The sequence below is a fragment of the Tamandua tetradactyla genome, chromosome 11, assembly GCF_023851605.1.
Source record: "Tamandua tetradactyla isolate mTamTet1 chromosome 11, mTamTet1.pri, whole genome shotgun sequence".
Taxonomy (NCBI): domain Eukaryota; kingdom Metazoa; phylum Chordata; class Mammalia; order Pilosa; family Myrmecophagidae; genus Tamandua; species Tamandua tetradactyla.
In genome coordinates, this window is record NC_135337.1 from 96,349,490 (window position 1) to 96,365,887 (window position 16,398).

Below are 16,398 nucleotides of genomic sequence, written 5' to 3' on the forward strand. Positions count from 1 at the left end.
GCCCCCCACCTCCAGCTACACGGACCCCCTCGCTGACCTTGAAGCCTGAGGGCCCCACCCCCACCCCGAGACACAGGGCCCCTCAGGGGAAACTGAGGCTGCTTCTTGAGCGATCAGGCTGGTGTGTCCATCTCCACAAGCGGGCGATGTCCCCCGGAGCCGGTTCTTGGCCTGGCGCTGGCCCACGTCCCTCCCCGAAGCTGGGGCCTCACGTCCAGGGTGTCGTTCAGCTGCAGGGGCGCCTTGGAGGGCGGGGCGAGCTGGGGTGCCCAAGACCCGGACGCAGATTCGGAGCCCTGAGTTCCTGGCACACGCTGTGCCCACCCGGGCCGGCGCTGGACAGCAAGTCCCGAGGGAGTGACCCCGCGCCCAGGGCCCCGCTGACCACGACACCCCGCCCCTCTGGGCCTCGGTTTCCCTGGCCGTGCTGTGCTGTCATGGGGAGTGGATGAGCTGCGTGAGGCGTGTCCTACTGCAGGGCTGGAACGCTGGAGAGAGACGCCTAGAGTGGACCAGGGGCTGGACAGGGGGCCGCGGCCGCCCCGAGTGTAGCGGGGGCCCAGGGACAGCAGCCAGCCCGGGGACCCCCCACTGTGGGGTCCTCCCCTCTTCAGCCCCCTTCAGACACACAAAAACGTACCCCGCACCTGCCCCACCTCACGCCTGGTGCAGCCCCCTGCATGGCTTCCTCCCCACCCCCACAGACTGCCCCCAGGCCGCCCCACACCTCCCCCTCACTACCTCCTCCTGGGTGGAGAGCCCGTGTCCGGCTGTTGGGGGGCCCAAAGCACTGCACGGCTGCACGTTGGGCTCCCACGTATAAACAGCTGTGGGTCGCGTTTATCCCGGCAGGACTTACTCATGCCGCCCGCTCCTGATGGCTCGTCCCAGCTGCTCCGTGTCGCCGCGGTGGCCCACGGCGGGGGCTGAGCGGCTCGGGGAATTCCGGGGTGCCAGGCCCTCGGGGATGATGAGGGTGCCACGACCTCCGGTGACTGGAGCCTGGGACCTGCCGCCCTCTGCTGGCGCCCGCGGGGTGGTCGGGGGCTCCGCACACACGGGCCTCAGGCAGTTCCCATGGTGCCCCAGGACCCTGTCGTGCCTGCCCGGTTGCTCTGTCTCCTGTCTGGACCAGCGGCCTCCTCCCCTGGGGCTCGCCGGGCGCCCCCTCTTCCAGGGAGGCCTTCCAGCTGCCCTGGCACCAGCACTTCCCTTTGGCAGGTCTTGCCCAGGCCATAATTCTGCCTTCACGGTGATTACGGGACGTGGACGTGGACGGGGGAGCAGGGGCCGCGTGCTGGGGTGCCCGGTTGTCCCTGACAGCCTGCCACACCACAGCAGCCCAGCAAGCAGCGCGCGATCAACCACCGAACCCGGAACAGTTTTACCGAACTCGCCCCTCATTCGTTGGGGCCGGTCGGGGGAGCTGGGGTGCAGCCATCAGCAGGAGCTTTGCACCCCTCCCGCCCCTGGACACCCTGGGGGGACAGCCCTGGGCCTGTTCTGTCATCCTCGCCCCATCTTCGGAGAGGGCCAACAACGCACCAGCATCAGCCCTCACTCGGGGCCATCCCTGCAGGCTGGGAGTCAGGGGCAGGGGTGTCATATCTGGAACTTTCTCTGTGTCTGGGGATCACCAGACGCCCCCCCACCCCCGCCCCCCGCCAATGTGGGGAGGTGCCTCTGCACACAGTGGACCTGGCTAAGTCGGAATTCCAAGCTGCAAATGATCGTTGAAGTGTACGTATGTCCCACTCTGCGTGGGATATACTTAGACAGCTTTTGTTGTTTATCTGACGTTCAGCTTGAACTGGGAGCCCTGCCTTATATCCTGCCACTCCCAGTCCATCCCCATGTGCATTCTCCTGTCCGGGAGGCAGAGACCCAGAGAGGTTAAGTGAGGAGCCTGCGGTGGCCCAGCCTGGGGCATGGAGAGAACCGAAGCACCTGGCACAGGCAGGAGGCCAGGCCCCGTGGGCAGCTCTCCGGGTCCTGTTCCCGCCGCGGCTGGGCGCCTCTCCCGTGATCCGATACCCTGACGGCCGTCACCCGATCCTCGGTAAACAGTGTCCTTGGCCGGCTGGCAGCCAGCGCAGGGCCTGGCCGCCTCCGTCCAGCTCTGGGCTGTGCTGTGAGCCGCCGTCGCCAGCAGGTTCCGGGCAGGCCGTGCCATCCCCATGCCCAGCGACTTTGCACTGGGCAGTGCGGACGCCCGGGGAACAGCTGGCGAGCGTCAGCTCTGGCCGGCGAGAGAGGAATGTGGTTTTTTCACATTTTCTAATGGTTGCAAAAATATCAAAAGAACAATGGATGACACAGACAGTGGCGTGAAATCCGAGTCTGGGCGTCGTGGGTGGTTTCCCTAGAAGAACGCATGCTGCTGGGGTGGGGGGTGCCCCGGAGTGGGGTGCTGAGCCTGGGACGGGACCCCCAGCGCCCGGCAGGAGCTTGGGGCTCTCATCGTGACCATAGATGCTGCAGCAGGGGTGGGCTCGGGCAGCCAGGCCCTGGCCTAGGTGTGTGTAGAGCCAATATCCCGCCTGCCCTCCCGAGCCACGGAACGCGGCTGGTCCCAAGGGTGACGCATCAGGACGCTCCGGGGCCAGATGTGGCCTGTGCCCCTGCTGGATGCAGTACCCTGAGCCCAGAGGCAGGACTGGCCCAGGCAGAGGGACAGGGCTGGGGGGCCAGAGTGGAGCCAGGAGCCAGGCTCAGCTGGGGAAAGGGGGCCTTGGGGCTGGGGCTTTGAAGGGTGAGTAGAAGTTTGCCGGCCAGAGAAAGGCATGCCAGGAACATGAGGTCCAGCCCCATCTAGGCCGTGTGGCTTGAGTGACCCAGGCTAGACTCACCCCCTGATGCTTCCTCTGTCCATGGGCGTCCAGACAGGCCTGGGTCAGAATTCAGGCAAGTCCGTCTTCTGAGCGCCCCTGGGCAAGTGAGGTCACTGCAAGATTGGTCCCAATTACAGGACAGGGAACCGAGGCTCAGCAGCGGAGGCCACTTGGCCCAGCACACACAGGGAGTAGGCAGTCTGGCTCCCTTTGGCCCCATAGCCTGCACCCCACGCGCTAGCAGCCAACCAAGCAGATTCGGTCCTGTCCTCGGGGAGGGGGTGAAAGAACTGAGGCCAGGAGCAAAGAAACAGGCATGCCCGCAGCTTCCAACCCCGTGCCACTGCGCCCTGGGTGCCTGGAGACACACCTGGCTCTCTCCTGCCAATGTGGTCCCTGTGGTGGCCTCTTCTTCGTGTGTCAAAGCCCTGTGCCCCTCTGGCCCTGTGTCCCCTCGCTGCCCATCATGCCAGAGACCTGCGTTTGATGCCCTGCCCATGCACCCCAAAAAACAATGGCTAAAATGGCAAATTTCATGTCATATGCGTTACCACAATTGGGTTTTTTAAACTAAATTTATTTTAACATTTGTTCCCCCTATTATTTATTTTTATTCCATATGTTTTACTCGTCTGTTGACAAGTAGATAAAAGGAGCATCAGACACAAGGTTTTCACAATCACACAGTCACACTGTGAAAGCTATATCATTATACGATCATCTTCAAGAAACAAGGCTACTGGAACACAGCTCTACATTTTCAGGCAGTTCCCTCCAGCCTCTCCATCACATCTTGACTAACAAGGTGATATCTACTTAATGCTTAAGAATAATCTCTCGACTCACAATTAGTTTTTGAAGAAAGCATCTGCATATTGTGAATTACTGATTATGTATGTTGTTTTATTTTGTTTCTTTATTTTTTTAATTAATAAATTAATTTTTTAAAAAAAGAAAGCATCTGCAGGGGTGTGGGCCCCCTCTGCCCCCCAGGTTTGGGGTGCCGAGCCCCCCTCCATGTGGACACAGGACTCAAATCTGGCTAATTAGAGCCTTTGATCCCAGAGCTATTGGTTCAGCGCTGGGCAAGAGACTCCAGCTGGGCCAGTCGCCTTCAGGGTAACGGGCGTCTTTGCCTCCATGGTGAGAAAAGTAGAACTAGGAAAACAGGGAGGGCTTCCAGGAGGAAGGAGCACAGGATTGGGGGTGCATGGGGCTAGGGGGGGCACAGGGCTATGGGGGGTTCACAGGGCTGGGGGGTGCGGGCGGCGCTCAGATCCCATGTGTGGCCCCCACCTGTGAATCAAAGCCTACTGGACCCACCTGTCCTACCTGTGCCAGTGTGTGCCCTCGGGCACCCACTCTTGCCCGCATTGCCCGCCGGTGCATGTGGCTGCTCTGCATGTTGCCCCCACCCAAGAGAAGCTGCAGGCTGTGAAGGGCACGAATGGTGCACCTGGCAGGGGCCCCCCAGGCCGAGAACGGGGCTGGGCAGGGCCGGGTGGGAGCATCTCCGCTGAACTGGGAGGAGCTGACCTCAGTCCAGAACATTCTTCAGGCCCCCTCCTGTGAGCATCAGGCCCTGGGTATAGGACCCACATCCACAAACAGGCGCGTTCAGCCCTAGGGTAGGGGAGGGGCAGGGAGTGCGGGGCCTGGGAAGTCCCGGGCAGGCCCCTCGCAGGTGCCAAGGTCCTGGGGTGGGGGGAGCCGGCCCCAGGCAGGGGGCAGCGCTGGGGGCCGCAGCCGTCCTGTCCCGAGCCCGCCGTCCCCAGCGCCCTGCTCGGGACAGAATGTGCTCCAGGGGACGGCGTGGGGTGCCCGAGGATTCCTGAACAGACGCCCAGCTCGGCCCCCTGCCAGCCCTGGCAGAATGAGCCCTGGCTGCCTGTCACCCTGTAGGCGGGTGGGGGCGGTGCCCTTCAGAGAGGGCGGTGGGGGTCTCCGCACAGTGAGGGGCCTTGCAGTTCCCGCCCCGGGGGCCCCTCGCCAGGTGCAGGCACCCCGCTCAGCCCGCAGGAGCCCCGCCTGCCTGCGCGTGCTGGACGCACAGGACACAGCCCGGGCCGGCCCCATGGACCCGGGCCGTGGGAGGCTGCAGACAAACAAGTGAATGTCTAAGTAGGAATTCCAGAACGTATGACGATAGGATGGAGGGAGAGAGAGGTGATGGGGGGAGGCGGAGTTCCCCAGAAGGTGAGGCCCAGGCAGGGCAAGAGGCTCCACAGGGAAGATCCCATCAGGCAGTGAGAATGGCATGTGCAAAGTCCCTGGGGTGGGAGGCAGCTTGGAATCTGAGTCACAGCCGGAGGAGGGCAGGTGGGGAGGGCCCAGGGTCTGGGGGAGGAACGGGGCCTGAATCCTGAAGGCGGAGCTCTGCCCCGGCTGTCCTTTCCCTGGACCACAAATTCCGCCGCCCTGAGGGTCCAAGGGCAGCCCGGCCTGTCTGTGCCTGTGCCCTCGGGGGGACCTCTCCTGGACGCTGTCCGCCTCGACGCCAGGGGCTCCTGGGTCCTGGGCCTGGGACCTGAAGCTGGATCTTTGCTCTGGGATGCCGTGGCCAACAGGGAATTCACCCCCCAACGGGCTGCCGGTCTGGGCCCTGGGGACGCTCCTTCCACAGTCCTGGGACCTGACCCCTGGCTCAGCGGCCTGGGGCAGAGGGGACGGGACAGGGCAGTGGGGGACCACGGCAGGGAGCAGCTGGAAACAAGGCTCAGACTAGAGGGGCAGTTAGCCAGGGGCTACCGAAGAGTGTCCTAGCATCTCAGATGGGGAAACTGAGGCTCAGAGGCTGAGTGACCGCAGGCGTCAGGCAGCTCCGGAGCTGGACCTCCTGGCGACTGTGACCCTAGCCCCCAGCCCTCATCCCCACCAAGACCCCCGGGCCCCTCTAGCGGGCGTGTGGGCGCCGCCTGGCCCTGCCCCGGCCTGAGGGATGGTGCTGAGGAACGGGTCCTGGCTGGGGGCCACAGGTGGGACAGCTGACTCTCCCGGCCTGTTTCCCTCCTCGTGAGGCGCCATCTCGGCACCTAGCAAGAATCGGAAAGAACACCCAGCACGTGGGGGCTGGCACCGCTGCGGTGGGCAGGGGCCCGAGTCGGCCACGGTGGACGCACAGCCACTCAGCCGGGCTGGAGCAGAGTCCTGAGCCGACAGGCAGCCGGAGAGTGATGCCGCGGACGGGTGGGCTTGAGGGCCGCACGGGACGTGCAGGACAGGGATCCCTCTGAGACAGGAGGCCGGGCCAGGGCTGCCGGGGATGGCGAGGAGCTGCTAGCGGCCTGGGCTCTCCTTTGGGGTGTAAGAACGTTCTGGAAGGAGACCGAGGCGGCGGCTGCATGAATGGACCAAGGGACCTGAACTGCCCACTGGAAGGGCCCTGTGTCCGTGGATTTCACCTCGATGGCAGAAAGCCCCTGAGACGAGACTCCCACCAGCCCGCAGCCCCTGCCTCGGCAGCTCGTGGACGGGGCTGAAGGCCTGGCTGGGCCCCCTCTGGGCCCAAGAGCCTCGGGACCCCCCTCCACCCCTGCCTCAGCCTCTTGGCCCTGAGCCTGCTTCCCCTTCTTGACGACAGGCCCCTCATCCCCCCTTGGCCTGGGATTCACTCCTGAGGTTCAGGACTCAGGAGAGCTGTGCCTGCGGGTAGGCTGCCCGCTGTCTGGGGATTAAAAATAATATAGCGTAAGCTCCGTCTCTTCCTCCACAATTTTATTAAAAATAATTGCACGGACATGAACAAGTCCTTAAGGTCTAACAGGAATGTTCTGTTACAGGCAGAGGCAGCTGGGGGCTCAGTCCTGCCAGGACACAGGGCAGGGGGCTGCCCTAGCACCTGGGCTCCCCGTGTCACCCCAGCATATGGCTGCCCCAGGGCCCCACCTGCATCGATGCTTGGCTGTTGTGGTCTTGACATTGCCCATTTTGGACAAGTGACACCACTTTTCCATTTCGAAAATATGTAGCCGCCTTGTGCATCTTGTCCTCAGACTGGGACTCCTGGGCCTGCGGCCTGACACCAGCAGCTCGGGCACCGGGGAACTTGGGGGAGCCCCTACACAGTCCTGGCCTGGGCCAGGAATCTCTGGCTTCACTGCCCCTGCCACCTACAGTCCCCTGTAGCTCTAAGACCTACGTCCCAAATATCTCACCCTGGGCCCTCTCACCCACTGGACCCCACTGTGTGGCACCTGCCACCTGAGCCCCCATTTCACTCCCCTAAGATGAAGAGAGTGGGCTCCAAACAACGCCCAGCTCTGACCTTCTGCAACTTCTCCCTCTCACATGCCTGCCTGCTGAACTCCTATTTGTACACCAAAGCCCCATTTAAAATGCCCTTTCCTCAGGGAAGCCCTCTGGGCTCCCCCTCAGGACTCTTCCAGCCCTGGAGAGCCTCTGGTCCCACGAGGCTGGAGATGCCTGTATGTGGCTCTGTCTCCCTACACTGGAAGCTCCTGTGGGACCCCAGCACTGCCCACAGGCTGGACACAGATAGGTTAACAGTCTCCCGGATCCAGTACTTGGCACTCAGTGCCTTGACGACAGCAGTTCGGATACGTCAGGTTCCAGCCCGACTCCTCCCCATCCTGTGACCTCAGAACAGCCCCACCCCTCTCTGAGACTTGGTTTCCCCAACTTCAAAGCAGTCAGGCTGGCCCGCCGGGGTCACTGGTGACCAGAAACATGTGGATCTTCGTCCCGCTCAGCAGGTCATACAGTGTGGCCTGATGGCCTCTGCAGGTGGATTGGGATCCTCCTGAACGGAAAGTTGGGGAACTGGAGGCTCAGGAAACCCCCCCTCAGCCCCACATGGTCAGGGAAGAGGCCACCAAGGGCGCCACCCAGAGCAGACTAGGGCACGGGGTGAGACCGGGCACTGAGGTATGTATAGGAGTTTCTCCGTTAAAACATAAAACGCCTTTTCTGCATCTCCCAACACCACTGTGGTTCCTGGGGTCCCAGAGAGCCCTTGGGGGTTCCCAGACCCCCGGCTTACCTCAGAATACAGAGGTGGTGGGCGGAAACGGAACTCCTGGATGTAAGCCAAGAAGGGGCCTTCAAGGCCCCTGGGGTCCTGCAGTGATGGGACCGGGGCCACCTCCTGGCCGGCCACCACCTCGGAGTACTCAGGAGGGGCTGTAGGGGGAAAGAGAACAGGACAGGGTGGCAGAGCAGTGGGAGAGTGGGGTTGGGGGGGTTGGGCATGGCGACCACCCACTCCATGCAGTGGGGAGGCACTCACCTTCAAGCCTCTCGGGCAGTGCCCCCAGCCCCCAGTCCATCAGGAGGCTGGCGTGGCTGCCCACGCCGGACGAGCGGCTGCCGAAAGGGCGCAGTGGGACGGTGCCAATGACCAGTGGCAGTTCCAGAAGCAGCCTGGACGTGCCAGGGATGTTCACGCAGACCTGGCGGAGCGAGACGTAAGGGACAGCGCCCAGGCAGCCTCGGCCACACCAGCTGGGTCCCTCCTTCTGCAGGAGGTACTTCCCCCGCTCCTGGCCCACCCCAGCCCCCAGGAACCCCACGCCAGGGGACGCCTACCACGAGGGCATAGTCCACACGCAGCACGCGGCACTGCAGGATGGACGGGCCCACGGGCGGGATGCGCAGTGGCCGCCCCTGCCACCGCGCACGCTGCCCGGGGCCCACGGGCTCTCCAGCCAGGCTGGCCAGCACCGTGCGCTTCTGCTTGCGGGCACCGCGCGCCATGAAAGTCTGCGTCTGCACCACCACTGCCAGTGGCTGCACCGCGCACCTGGAGCTGTTGTCCACCTCGGCAAAGACCGGGATCACCTCACCTGCGGCAGGTGGCGGGATGGGGGACGGGCCTCAGTCTCCCCTCCGGCCCCCCAATGTCCCGCCCCGCCCGGAGGCTACCTGGCGTGTAGCCTTTGCGGTCGATCCTGGCCGAGAGGGAGATGAGGCCGCGGTCACAGTACCAGGCCCGAGCGACCTTCTCTCGCGTGCCCGCCTGGGGGGCCTGCCAAGGAGGAGATACCCTCAGTCACCACGGGCAGAGCGTTTTATAAAACGGACCCAGGGTAAGGCCAGCCTTACAAAGCCGGAAATAGAATGGGCCCCACCAAACAGTGAGCAATTTGTGCTCAGCAAGCTGCGAAAACGGCAACTGCAGAGGCTCAGAGAGGGCGAGATGCTGGGCCACAGCCACACAGCAGGTGGAATCTGCCCCCTCCCTGGCCCGGGCGGGCGGCCACACACCAGCAGGGCGGGCGTGTTGACATCTACCGGCTCGATGACTGTGAAGGCGGTGCTGGCGTGCCGGGCGGGGGCCCAGGGCCGGTGCAGCGTGGCCTTGACGCAGTAGCGGACGCTGCCGTGTTTGCCCTCGAACGACGTCACCAGGGTCCTGCGGACCGGGAGGGGGCTTCAGGGGTGGAGACTCACGCGAGGGGACCCCAAGGTAGGGAGAGGAGAGCCTGGAGAGAGGCAGCAATCTTGGGGCTCAGAGCAGTCGAGGGCCGGAGGCTTCGGGGCACCCCTCGCGCCCGCACCTCGCACTTACGGGGGCAGCTGGAAGCTGAACGGGAACTCGTGGCGCCCGGGCGGCAGCGTCGTAGCCTCGCCGGTGTCTGCGGGAGGGACAGGGCAGACGGCTCAGGGGCTGCGCCAGCGGCCCGGGGACCTCGCTGTCGGGGCGCGCGCGGCGCGGGGTCCCGGCGCGTATCTGGCGCGAACAGCGTGGCGCGGTGGCTCACTACCTCCACGCGCTCGCTGAAGCTCTGCGTGTACGCGGTGCTTGCGCCCGCGCTGCGTGACTCGATCCAGTGCGCGTGGGCACAGCCCCGCGCGCGCAGCCTCAGGGCGCCCACGCGCGCCGCGCCCGCCAGTTCCAGCAGCACGCGGCCCGCTACGACCTGGCCGCCGCTGGCCGCCCCGTCCAGATGCACCGCGAACGCCTTCACCTTGTCGAACAGCATCGCGGCGGAGCGCGCCGCCGGGCCTCGAACCCGCGGCGCCAGCTGACACGCCCAAGCTCTGGACCAAGCCTCCCAGCCCCCGCGCGGGCCACGCCTTTGTGCGCAGCGGGTGGGGCGGGGTGAATCTGGGCCCCGCCCTTGAAGCTGCTCCACCAATGGCGCGGCGAGGGGGCGGACTCCGCCCAGGCGCGAAGGGGAAAAACGGGCCCCAGCGGCCCTCGCCTGAGCCCGGGGGAAACTGAGGCACGGGGCGGCAGGATCGGGCTCTCGTGGGCCCTGGGGTCAAGAGGCAGAGGCGGGGCCGGCCCGAGCCTGCGGTCACTCTGCCCCCAGTCCTAGTCACCCGCCGGCCACCCCCTCAGACGTGACTCGGGACACGTCCAGCCCCGAGCCTCAGTTTCCCCGTCTGTGAAACGGGGGCGGGAGGAGGAAGGGGGTGGGGCCGCCCTCCTCTCGGGCGCCTGTTGCCCACCTCCCCGACCGCCTTGGAACCGACACCGTCTGGTAACCCCGGCCAGTGACCACCTCGTGGGGCCGCAGTTTCCCTCCGCTCCCGACTGGAAAGGCTGTATGTGCGTCCCGGAGCAGCTCGGGTCAACCCGCCTTTTCCTCGTTTGTGACCCTGTGACTCCAGCAAGCTCCTACCCGCCCGCTAGGGCCCCACTCTGGGCACCCCAAAGCCCAGTGGCCCCACAGGCAGGGGCGGGTTCAGGGAACGCTGCAAGTATCCCCGCGACGAGGCCTGCTATGTCTCCCTGGGCCTCAGTTTCCAGAGGCGAGCCAACGCGGGGCTTTAAGGCAGCCGGGAGTGGTCTCCTCACAGTCCACAGGGCGAGGGTGCCCCCTGGTGCCGAGGATGCGCTGCTGCTCAGAGCCAACTCCCAACTCGGGGGAACCCTGGCCTGGCTCAGGGACCCCCGGGACCGCCACGGGGAGGCAGACCCCATCACGGTCACCCCCACCCGTGTTCAGGTCAGACAAGGAGGAGGGGAATGGGGGAGGTTGGGGGGCATGCTGGGCGGAGCCTGAAGGGCTGCCTGGAGGAGGGGGCTCAGGGGCTGGGATGAGGCCAGGTGGAGGCACCCAGGAGGGGGCGGGGGGTATACCCTGGACCCATTTCACAGACCCAGAGAGGGGCAGGGCCTCCCCAGGGTGGCACAGCAGGCCTGCCGGCTCACTTGCCCCAGCGTTTTTGTTTTTTCCCTTTTACATTTGTATTGTGATAATGAAGACAACGTAGCATTTTCCATTTTCACCCCTTTGGAGTACTTGCTCAGTGGCGTTCATCACAGTCAGTGTGCTGCAGCCGCCACCAGCACTCGGCACCTCTCCATGCCCTCCCCCTGCCTGCCGGTCAGCCCCTCCCACCTTCTGTCTCTAGGAGTCTGCGTGTCCTGGTTATTTCAGATCCGCAAGCTCCGGCCACCCCGCTGCACCGGGTCCCCAGTGCCCTATCTCCTCAGGCTGACTGCCCAGCGTGGGTCCAGTTGGCGGGTGACTCCGGTGAACACTGGGGTACACGGTCCGCTGAGCCTGGCTCTCAGTTCTCTTGGGCCAATACCTAGCAGCAGATGCTGGCTCTGAACATAATTCTCGAACTTCCAGAGGGGCCGGGCCACTGTGCATTCCCTCCAGGAATTCTGAGCTTCCTGTTCTCTGCGTCCTCTCCGAAGCCTGCAATTCCCCAATGTTACCCCCTTTCTTTCTTTCTTTTTCATTTGAACGCTAGTGATCTTGGAGGGTAGGAGAGCTGCCTCGCTGGGGCTCGGTCACCCTGTGGCTGAAGCTGAGCATCTACTCAGCCGCCCCCTGGCCGTCTGTGCTTGTCCTCTGGGACACGTGCTCCTGACTTCAGCCTGTTTTAAACTGGGCTGTTTCTTTGTGTGTTGCGTTGCAGGAGTTCGTTACATGTTCTGGATATTAAATCCTTACCCGATTCTTGGGCTCCAAACATTTTCTCCATCAGCACACCGTCCACTCTCTCGATGAAGTCTTTGGAGGCAGGAAAGTCTTTTCAATTTTAAGGACGTTTTCAATTTTAAGGAAGTCTCATTCATGTATTTTTCTTTTGTTGCCCAGGCTTTGGAGCCAAGTCTAAGGAACCGTCTGCTGTTTTGCTGAAGCTGCTGGGATGCGAATGCCAGGAAAGGGCCAGCCTGTGCCCACGCGGATTTAACACGCTACAGTAGGTGGGCAATCACCGCATTGGGGGAGGGCGTCTTGGGGCGCAGGTGCTGCACCCCATCACCCCACATGGGATGGCCGACGCCCACCGTCCTCTCCTGCGTGTCCGGGCCCTGCGGGTCTTGCTGGTTTCTCTTGGTGCTTTCTGTCTGCGCCCCCTCCCCCCAGCTCTCAAGGGGGCCCACCCTGAGGGCGGGGCTGCGTCTTGTCCTCTCCTGGGCGTTGGGCCCGGCCAGGTGTTTAGGTCTTTGCTCCATCCTGAGTTGGCTCCTGTGTGAGGTGTGTGCCCGGCCCCTTGCGCCCTGCACGCGGGTTCCCGGCCCCCAGCACCATTGATGAAGGGACTTGGACTTGCGCATCGGGCGGTGGGAACGGAGGAGCTCGGTGGCCGGGTCCCAAGTGCGCCTAGCGGGAGTGAGCGTGGATGGAGCAGTCCCAGCTACCACACTGAGGCGTGGCCACAGAGGCAGCCAGGCGACCCCAGCCTCTGTCCACACCGTCCATGCATCCTGGGCAGGGCCACGTCACAAACCGGGCAGTTCTCCTGGGGTCCGGGGGAAGCCCCGGCCACAGTGACGCGCTCCCACCCTGGGAGAAAGGGGTCCCGGGGCTTCCCCGAGGTTGTGGGCACAGAAGCCACTCACGTCAAGGCGAGCTGGACAGGGAGCTGCATGCATGTCCGCGGGGCCTCAGGGGTCAGCAGGGGCCTGGAGGGGTCAGCAGGGGCCTCGGGGGCAGCAGGGGCCTTGGGGGCAGCAGGGGCCTGGAGGCGGCAGCAGGGGCCTGGGGACCCGCCCATATCTCCCAGTGCACCTGCAGGGCCTGGCGGCTCCAGGGAGAACGTGTCTGGAGGAGGGAGGCTGCCCGCGTCCAGGGCAGCTATGGACCCGGCGGGGTGAGGACGGGAGGCAGTGGGGTTCCGGCTACACATCCTTCCACGCTGGCCGCAAGCCCATGCTGAGGGGCAGCCCCGGAGTGCAAGTCTGCCGCAGGGGCAGCAGCTCTCCGGCAGCAGGTGGCCGGGCATGGCCGGACGAGCCCTACCACCCCCGCCCTGTGTGGGTCTGTGCCCCCGCCGAGGGAGACGGGCATCAGCGTCCAGGACCTGCCACCACCTGCCACGCGGGACACTCCTGAGGCCGCCGGCTGCCCCGCTGGGAAAGTGTCCGTTCCCTGAGGCCACGGTGCGCAGAATTCGCCAGATGTTTGAAACTCAGACCACGTTGCTTCCATAATAGCAGTTTATCACCTACTGAAGTGGCTGAGTTTTCGGGTCTGTGAGTCTATTACGTGGTTTTAACTCTGGCCGGGCAGGGAGGAGGCGCTGCGGCCGCAAGGGCTTCTACCATTTTTCTTTTTGCATGGGCAGCACCGGGAACTGAACCCGGGTCTCTGGCACAGCAGGCGACAACTCTGCCACTGAGCCACCGTGGCCCACCCTTAAGCATTCTTTAAAAAGCAGTTTTATTGAGTCATGTCCACACTTCGTACAATCCATCCAAAGTTCACAGCCAGCGGCTCATACTTATTCCATCTACTATTAATATAGACTTTTGCAATAAATGTTTTGGGGAACTATATTATCACCAAATTATACAAACATTTTTACAAGTATATAGATAAGGTTTCAGAAAACAAACTCAGAAGGTGACAGCTATACATATACAGTCACATTCTGAAAAATAATTCTTGGAAATAATTTCACAGAAAGCATGCTTAGTTATCACTGAAGAAAATGTTTGCAGTGTAAACATTAGATTTATACAGTACATTTTAAATGACAACTACACAATTACAGAGATCAGATGGTCAAACAGACTAAACTTTTGGACTGTCGAGTCATTATACCGCTTTCTGTGTGGGTTTTTTTTCATTGTTAAGGCAGGAAGGGTCGATTGTCTTAGGATTAAATGACAAACGGACAACAGAATTTAAACTTTATGTACAGTAGTCTTGTTTTGTTTCCAGTTAAAGCTAAAGGAGGTTAGAACCGAATGAATTAATGAGAAAAGGTATAATATAGACTCCAGCATTTTCAAGACCAAATTTAACTAGTTTTGTAAGTAAAAAAAAAAAAAATCACTTGGCCTAGATGTGAGGTTGACTTCTGAATGTCGATTTTATTCCATGGGTTCCTGGTCTGCTCTGGCATCAATGCCACGCTGCCGTGATCGCAGAGGCTTTGAAACGAGTCCTGCGGTCAGGAACTCAATGCTCCAACTTTTCTTTTTTTGAAAGTTGGTTCTGGCTACTTGGGGCTCCTCACCCTTCCATTTGAATTTCAGGAATTTTTCCCCCCATTTCTGCAAAGGCTGTTGGGATTTGATTGGGATTGTGTTGAATCTGTAAATCTCTCGGGTAGAACTGCCGTCTTCACCACTCAAGCCTTGCAATGCAGAGCTCTCAGCCCTGTAACGGTCCAGTGTTCAGTGTAAACCTCTTCCACCTCTCTGCTCTAGTTTATCCCCGGGCTTTTATTCTTTTGGCTGCAGGTGTTTTCTTGCTTCCGGTTTGGGGTTCACTGCTGCGTGGCGGCCCACTGGTGCCCCCCCCCCCCACTTGGCTAATTCATCTTTCCGCTCTGGAAGCTTGCAGGGCTTCCGGGGTTGGGGGGAGGGGAGCTCCAGGGCCGGCCGCAGGCGAATGTGTGGGGCCAGGGACTGCAGGTGAGAGCACCCCAGTATTTCCCCTGCGGCACCCCCGGAAGGAGGTACCTCCCAGCCCCTCCGTTCCCCTCCTCTCTACCCTCCCGGCTCCTCCAGGTGGTCAGGGGAGGCCGCACGACAGCGCCGGGGCGGGGGACAGCATCCGCCCGGCCCGTTTGGTAGATGCGAGAGCCAAGTCTGGCTTAGCCGAGGGGGGTGGCTGAGGAGGCCCAGAGAGGCCCAGGCCCTGTCCCAAGTCACACAGTACCCACGCTCCCGGAGTCCTTCCGCAGGCTGTGGGCCTGGGGGGGTTACATGACTGAGACCCTGCCACGCACTGGGCATGACTCCCACCCCACACAGCCCCCAGCCTCCTCCCCCTCCGGGGAGGCATCCCCCCAACCACCAGTCTCCCCCACCTCAGGGATGAACCACAGGCTGTAGGCAGCGTGTGTGAGGGGGGGCTTCCTGCGAGGGGTTTTCCTGTGGAGCCAGGGATCCAGGGCTCTGGGCTAAAGGGGGCCCCGGAAGTCTCCGCACTCCTTCCAGGGTTCCCCCAGCGCAGGACAGGGGGCCCTGGCAAACGGAGAGAGGTCTCCCCGCGGCTCAGCCTCCAGTTCGAGGACATCCTGCACTGCGGCACGGGGGCACCCGGACCCTGGGAAAGGGGTCCCGGCCGAGGGGGGCTCACCTCGGAGCAGTAGCTGCCGCCGCTGCAAGTACGTCTCGACGGCCGCGTAGTCGCCGGCCAGCGCGTGGACGCCCACGCTGCGGCCCTCGAGCCAGCGCGTGGCCGCCCGGCCGCGGGCCGCCACGTCGAGCGCTCGCACCCGCAGCGGCGCCGCCGTCTCCAGCAGCACCCGGCCGCACAGCCACTCTCCGCCGCGGTACGCGCCGCCCGGGCCGCGCGCCAGCTCCAGCACGAAGCAGCGCACGCCGTGGGGGCGCATGGCGCGGGACGCACGGCCGGGCGCGGGCCAGGGGCGTCTGCGGACCTCCGGGTCTCTGCGCCCGCCCCGCAGCCTCGGGCGCCCCCCAGGCCCCTCCGCCCCCCCGCCGCGCGCTGCGGGGGGGGGGGGGGCCCGCGCGGCGTCCTGGGACTTCCTGGTACCCGCGCCACCCCCTCACGCGCCCCGGGGCCGTGCGGGCCGCGCCCCTGTTGTGGACTTCGCAAACCCCACGCCCTCCGCGGGACGGGCCGAGGCCTTGGGGTCCGGTCCCGACCCTCTCGGCCCAGCCTCCCGCTCCAGGCGCCCCCTCCCCCCCGCGGTCCCGCCTCCGGGCGTTGGTACTGCCGGACCCGCCCCCTCACTTTGTCCATTTCTTCCTGGCGCGCAGGACACACGTCACCTCCCTGCGGCCGAGCGCGGGGCTCAGGGGGGCGCACACCTGCTCCTGAGCGCAACAGTGCGTTCCTGTGATCGGCCCCTCCCCTCCTGGGCCTCAGTTTCCCCGGCCCGACCCGGGGCTAGTAAGAGGCCCAGCAGCTGCCTGACATCCCTACCCCCTTGGCAACTTGGCAGGAGGGAGGAGGCCTGTCCCTTCCAGGAGTGTTGCGGTTGGATGTGTGGTTACTTGCTTCCCCAAACGGGGAAACTGAGGCCTGTCACTGGACCAGGACTGAACCCACGCCTGGCCCCGGCCAACAGTCAGCCCCCCAGACCCTTCTCATCCCTGGGTCTACTCTGACCCTCTGAGCCTGGCCTCCACCCAGCTGGCCGGGTGGCCAGAGGCCTTATCGGAGCAGCCAGAACCGTCTCCCAGGGTCTGCCCCTCCCTGCCCGCGGCCCCTCCCCT

General features: G+C 63.5%; 1 protein-coding gene across 1 annotated transcript; it reads right to left on the bottom strand.

The window, feature by feature from the left end:
• Positions 1-6,530: 6,530 nt before the first annotated feature.
• Positions 6,531-15,551, bottom strand: ARRDC2 (arrestin domain containing 2). The gene is made up of 8 exons (XM_077122153.1): positions 15,293-15,551; positions 9,358-9,424; positions 9,054-9,201; positions 8,712-8,814; positions 8,376-8,632; positions 8,077-8,239; positions 7,831-7,970; positions 6,531-7,590 (listed from the first exon to the last, which is right to left on the bottom strand). The coding sequence occupies exons 1-8, from the start codon at positions 15,549-15,551 to the stop codon at positions 7,537-7,539; spliced, it is 1,191 nt and encodes a 396-aa protein (XP_076978268.1). The 3' UTR covers positions 6,531-7,536.
• Between the last annotated feature and the right edge of the window lie 847 nt (positions 15,552-16,398).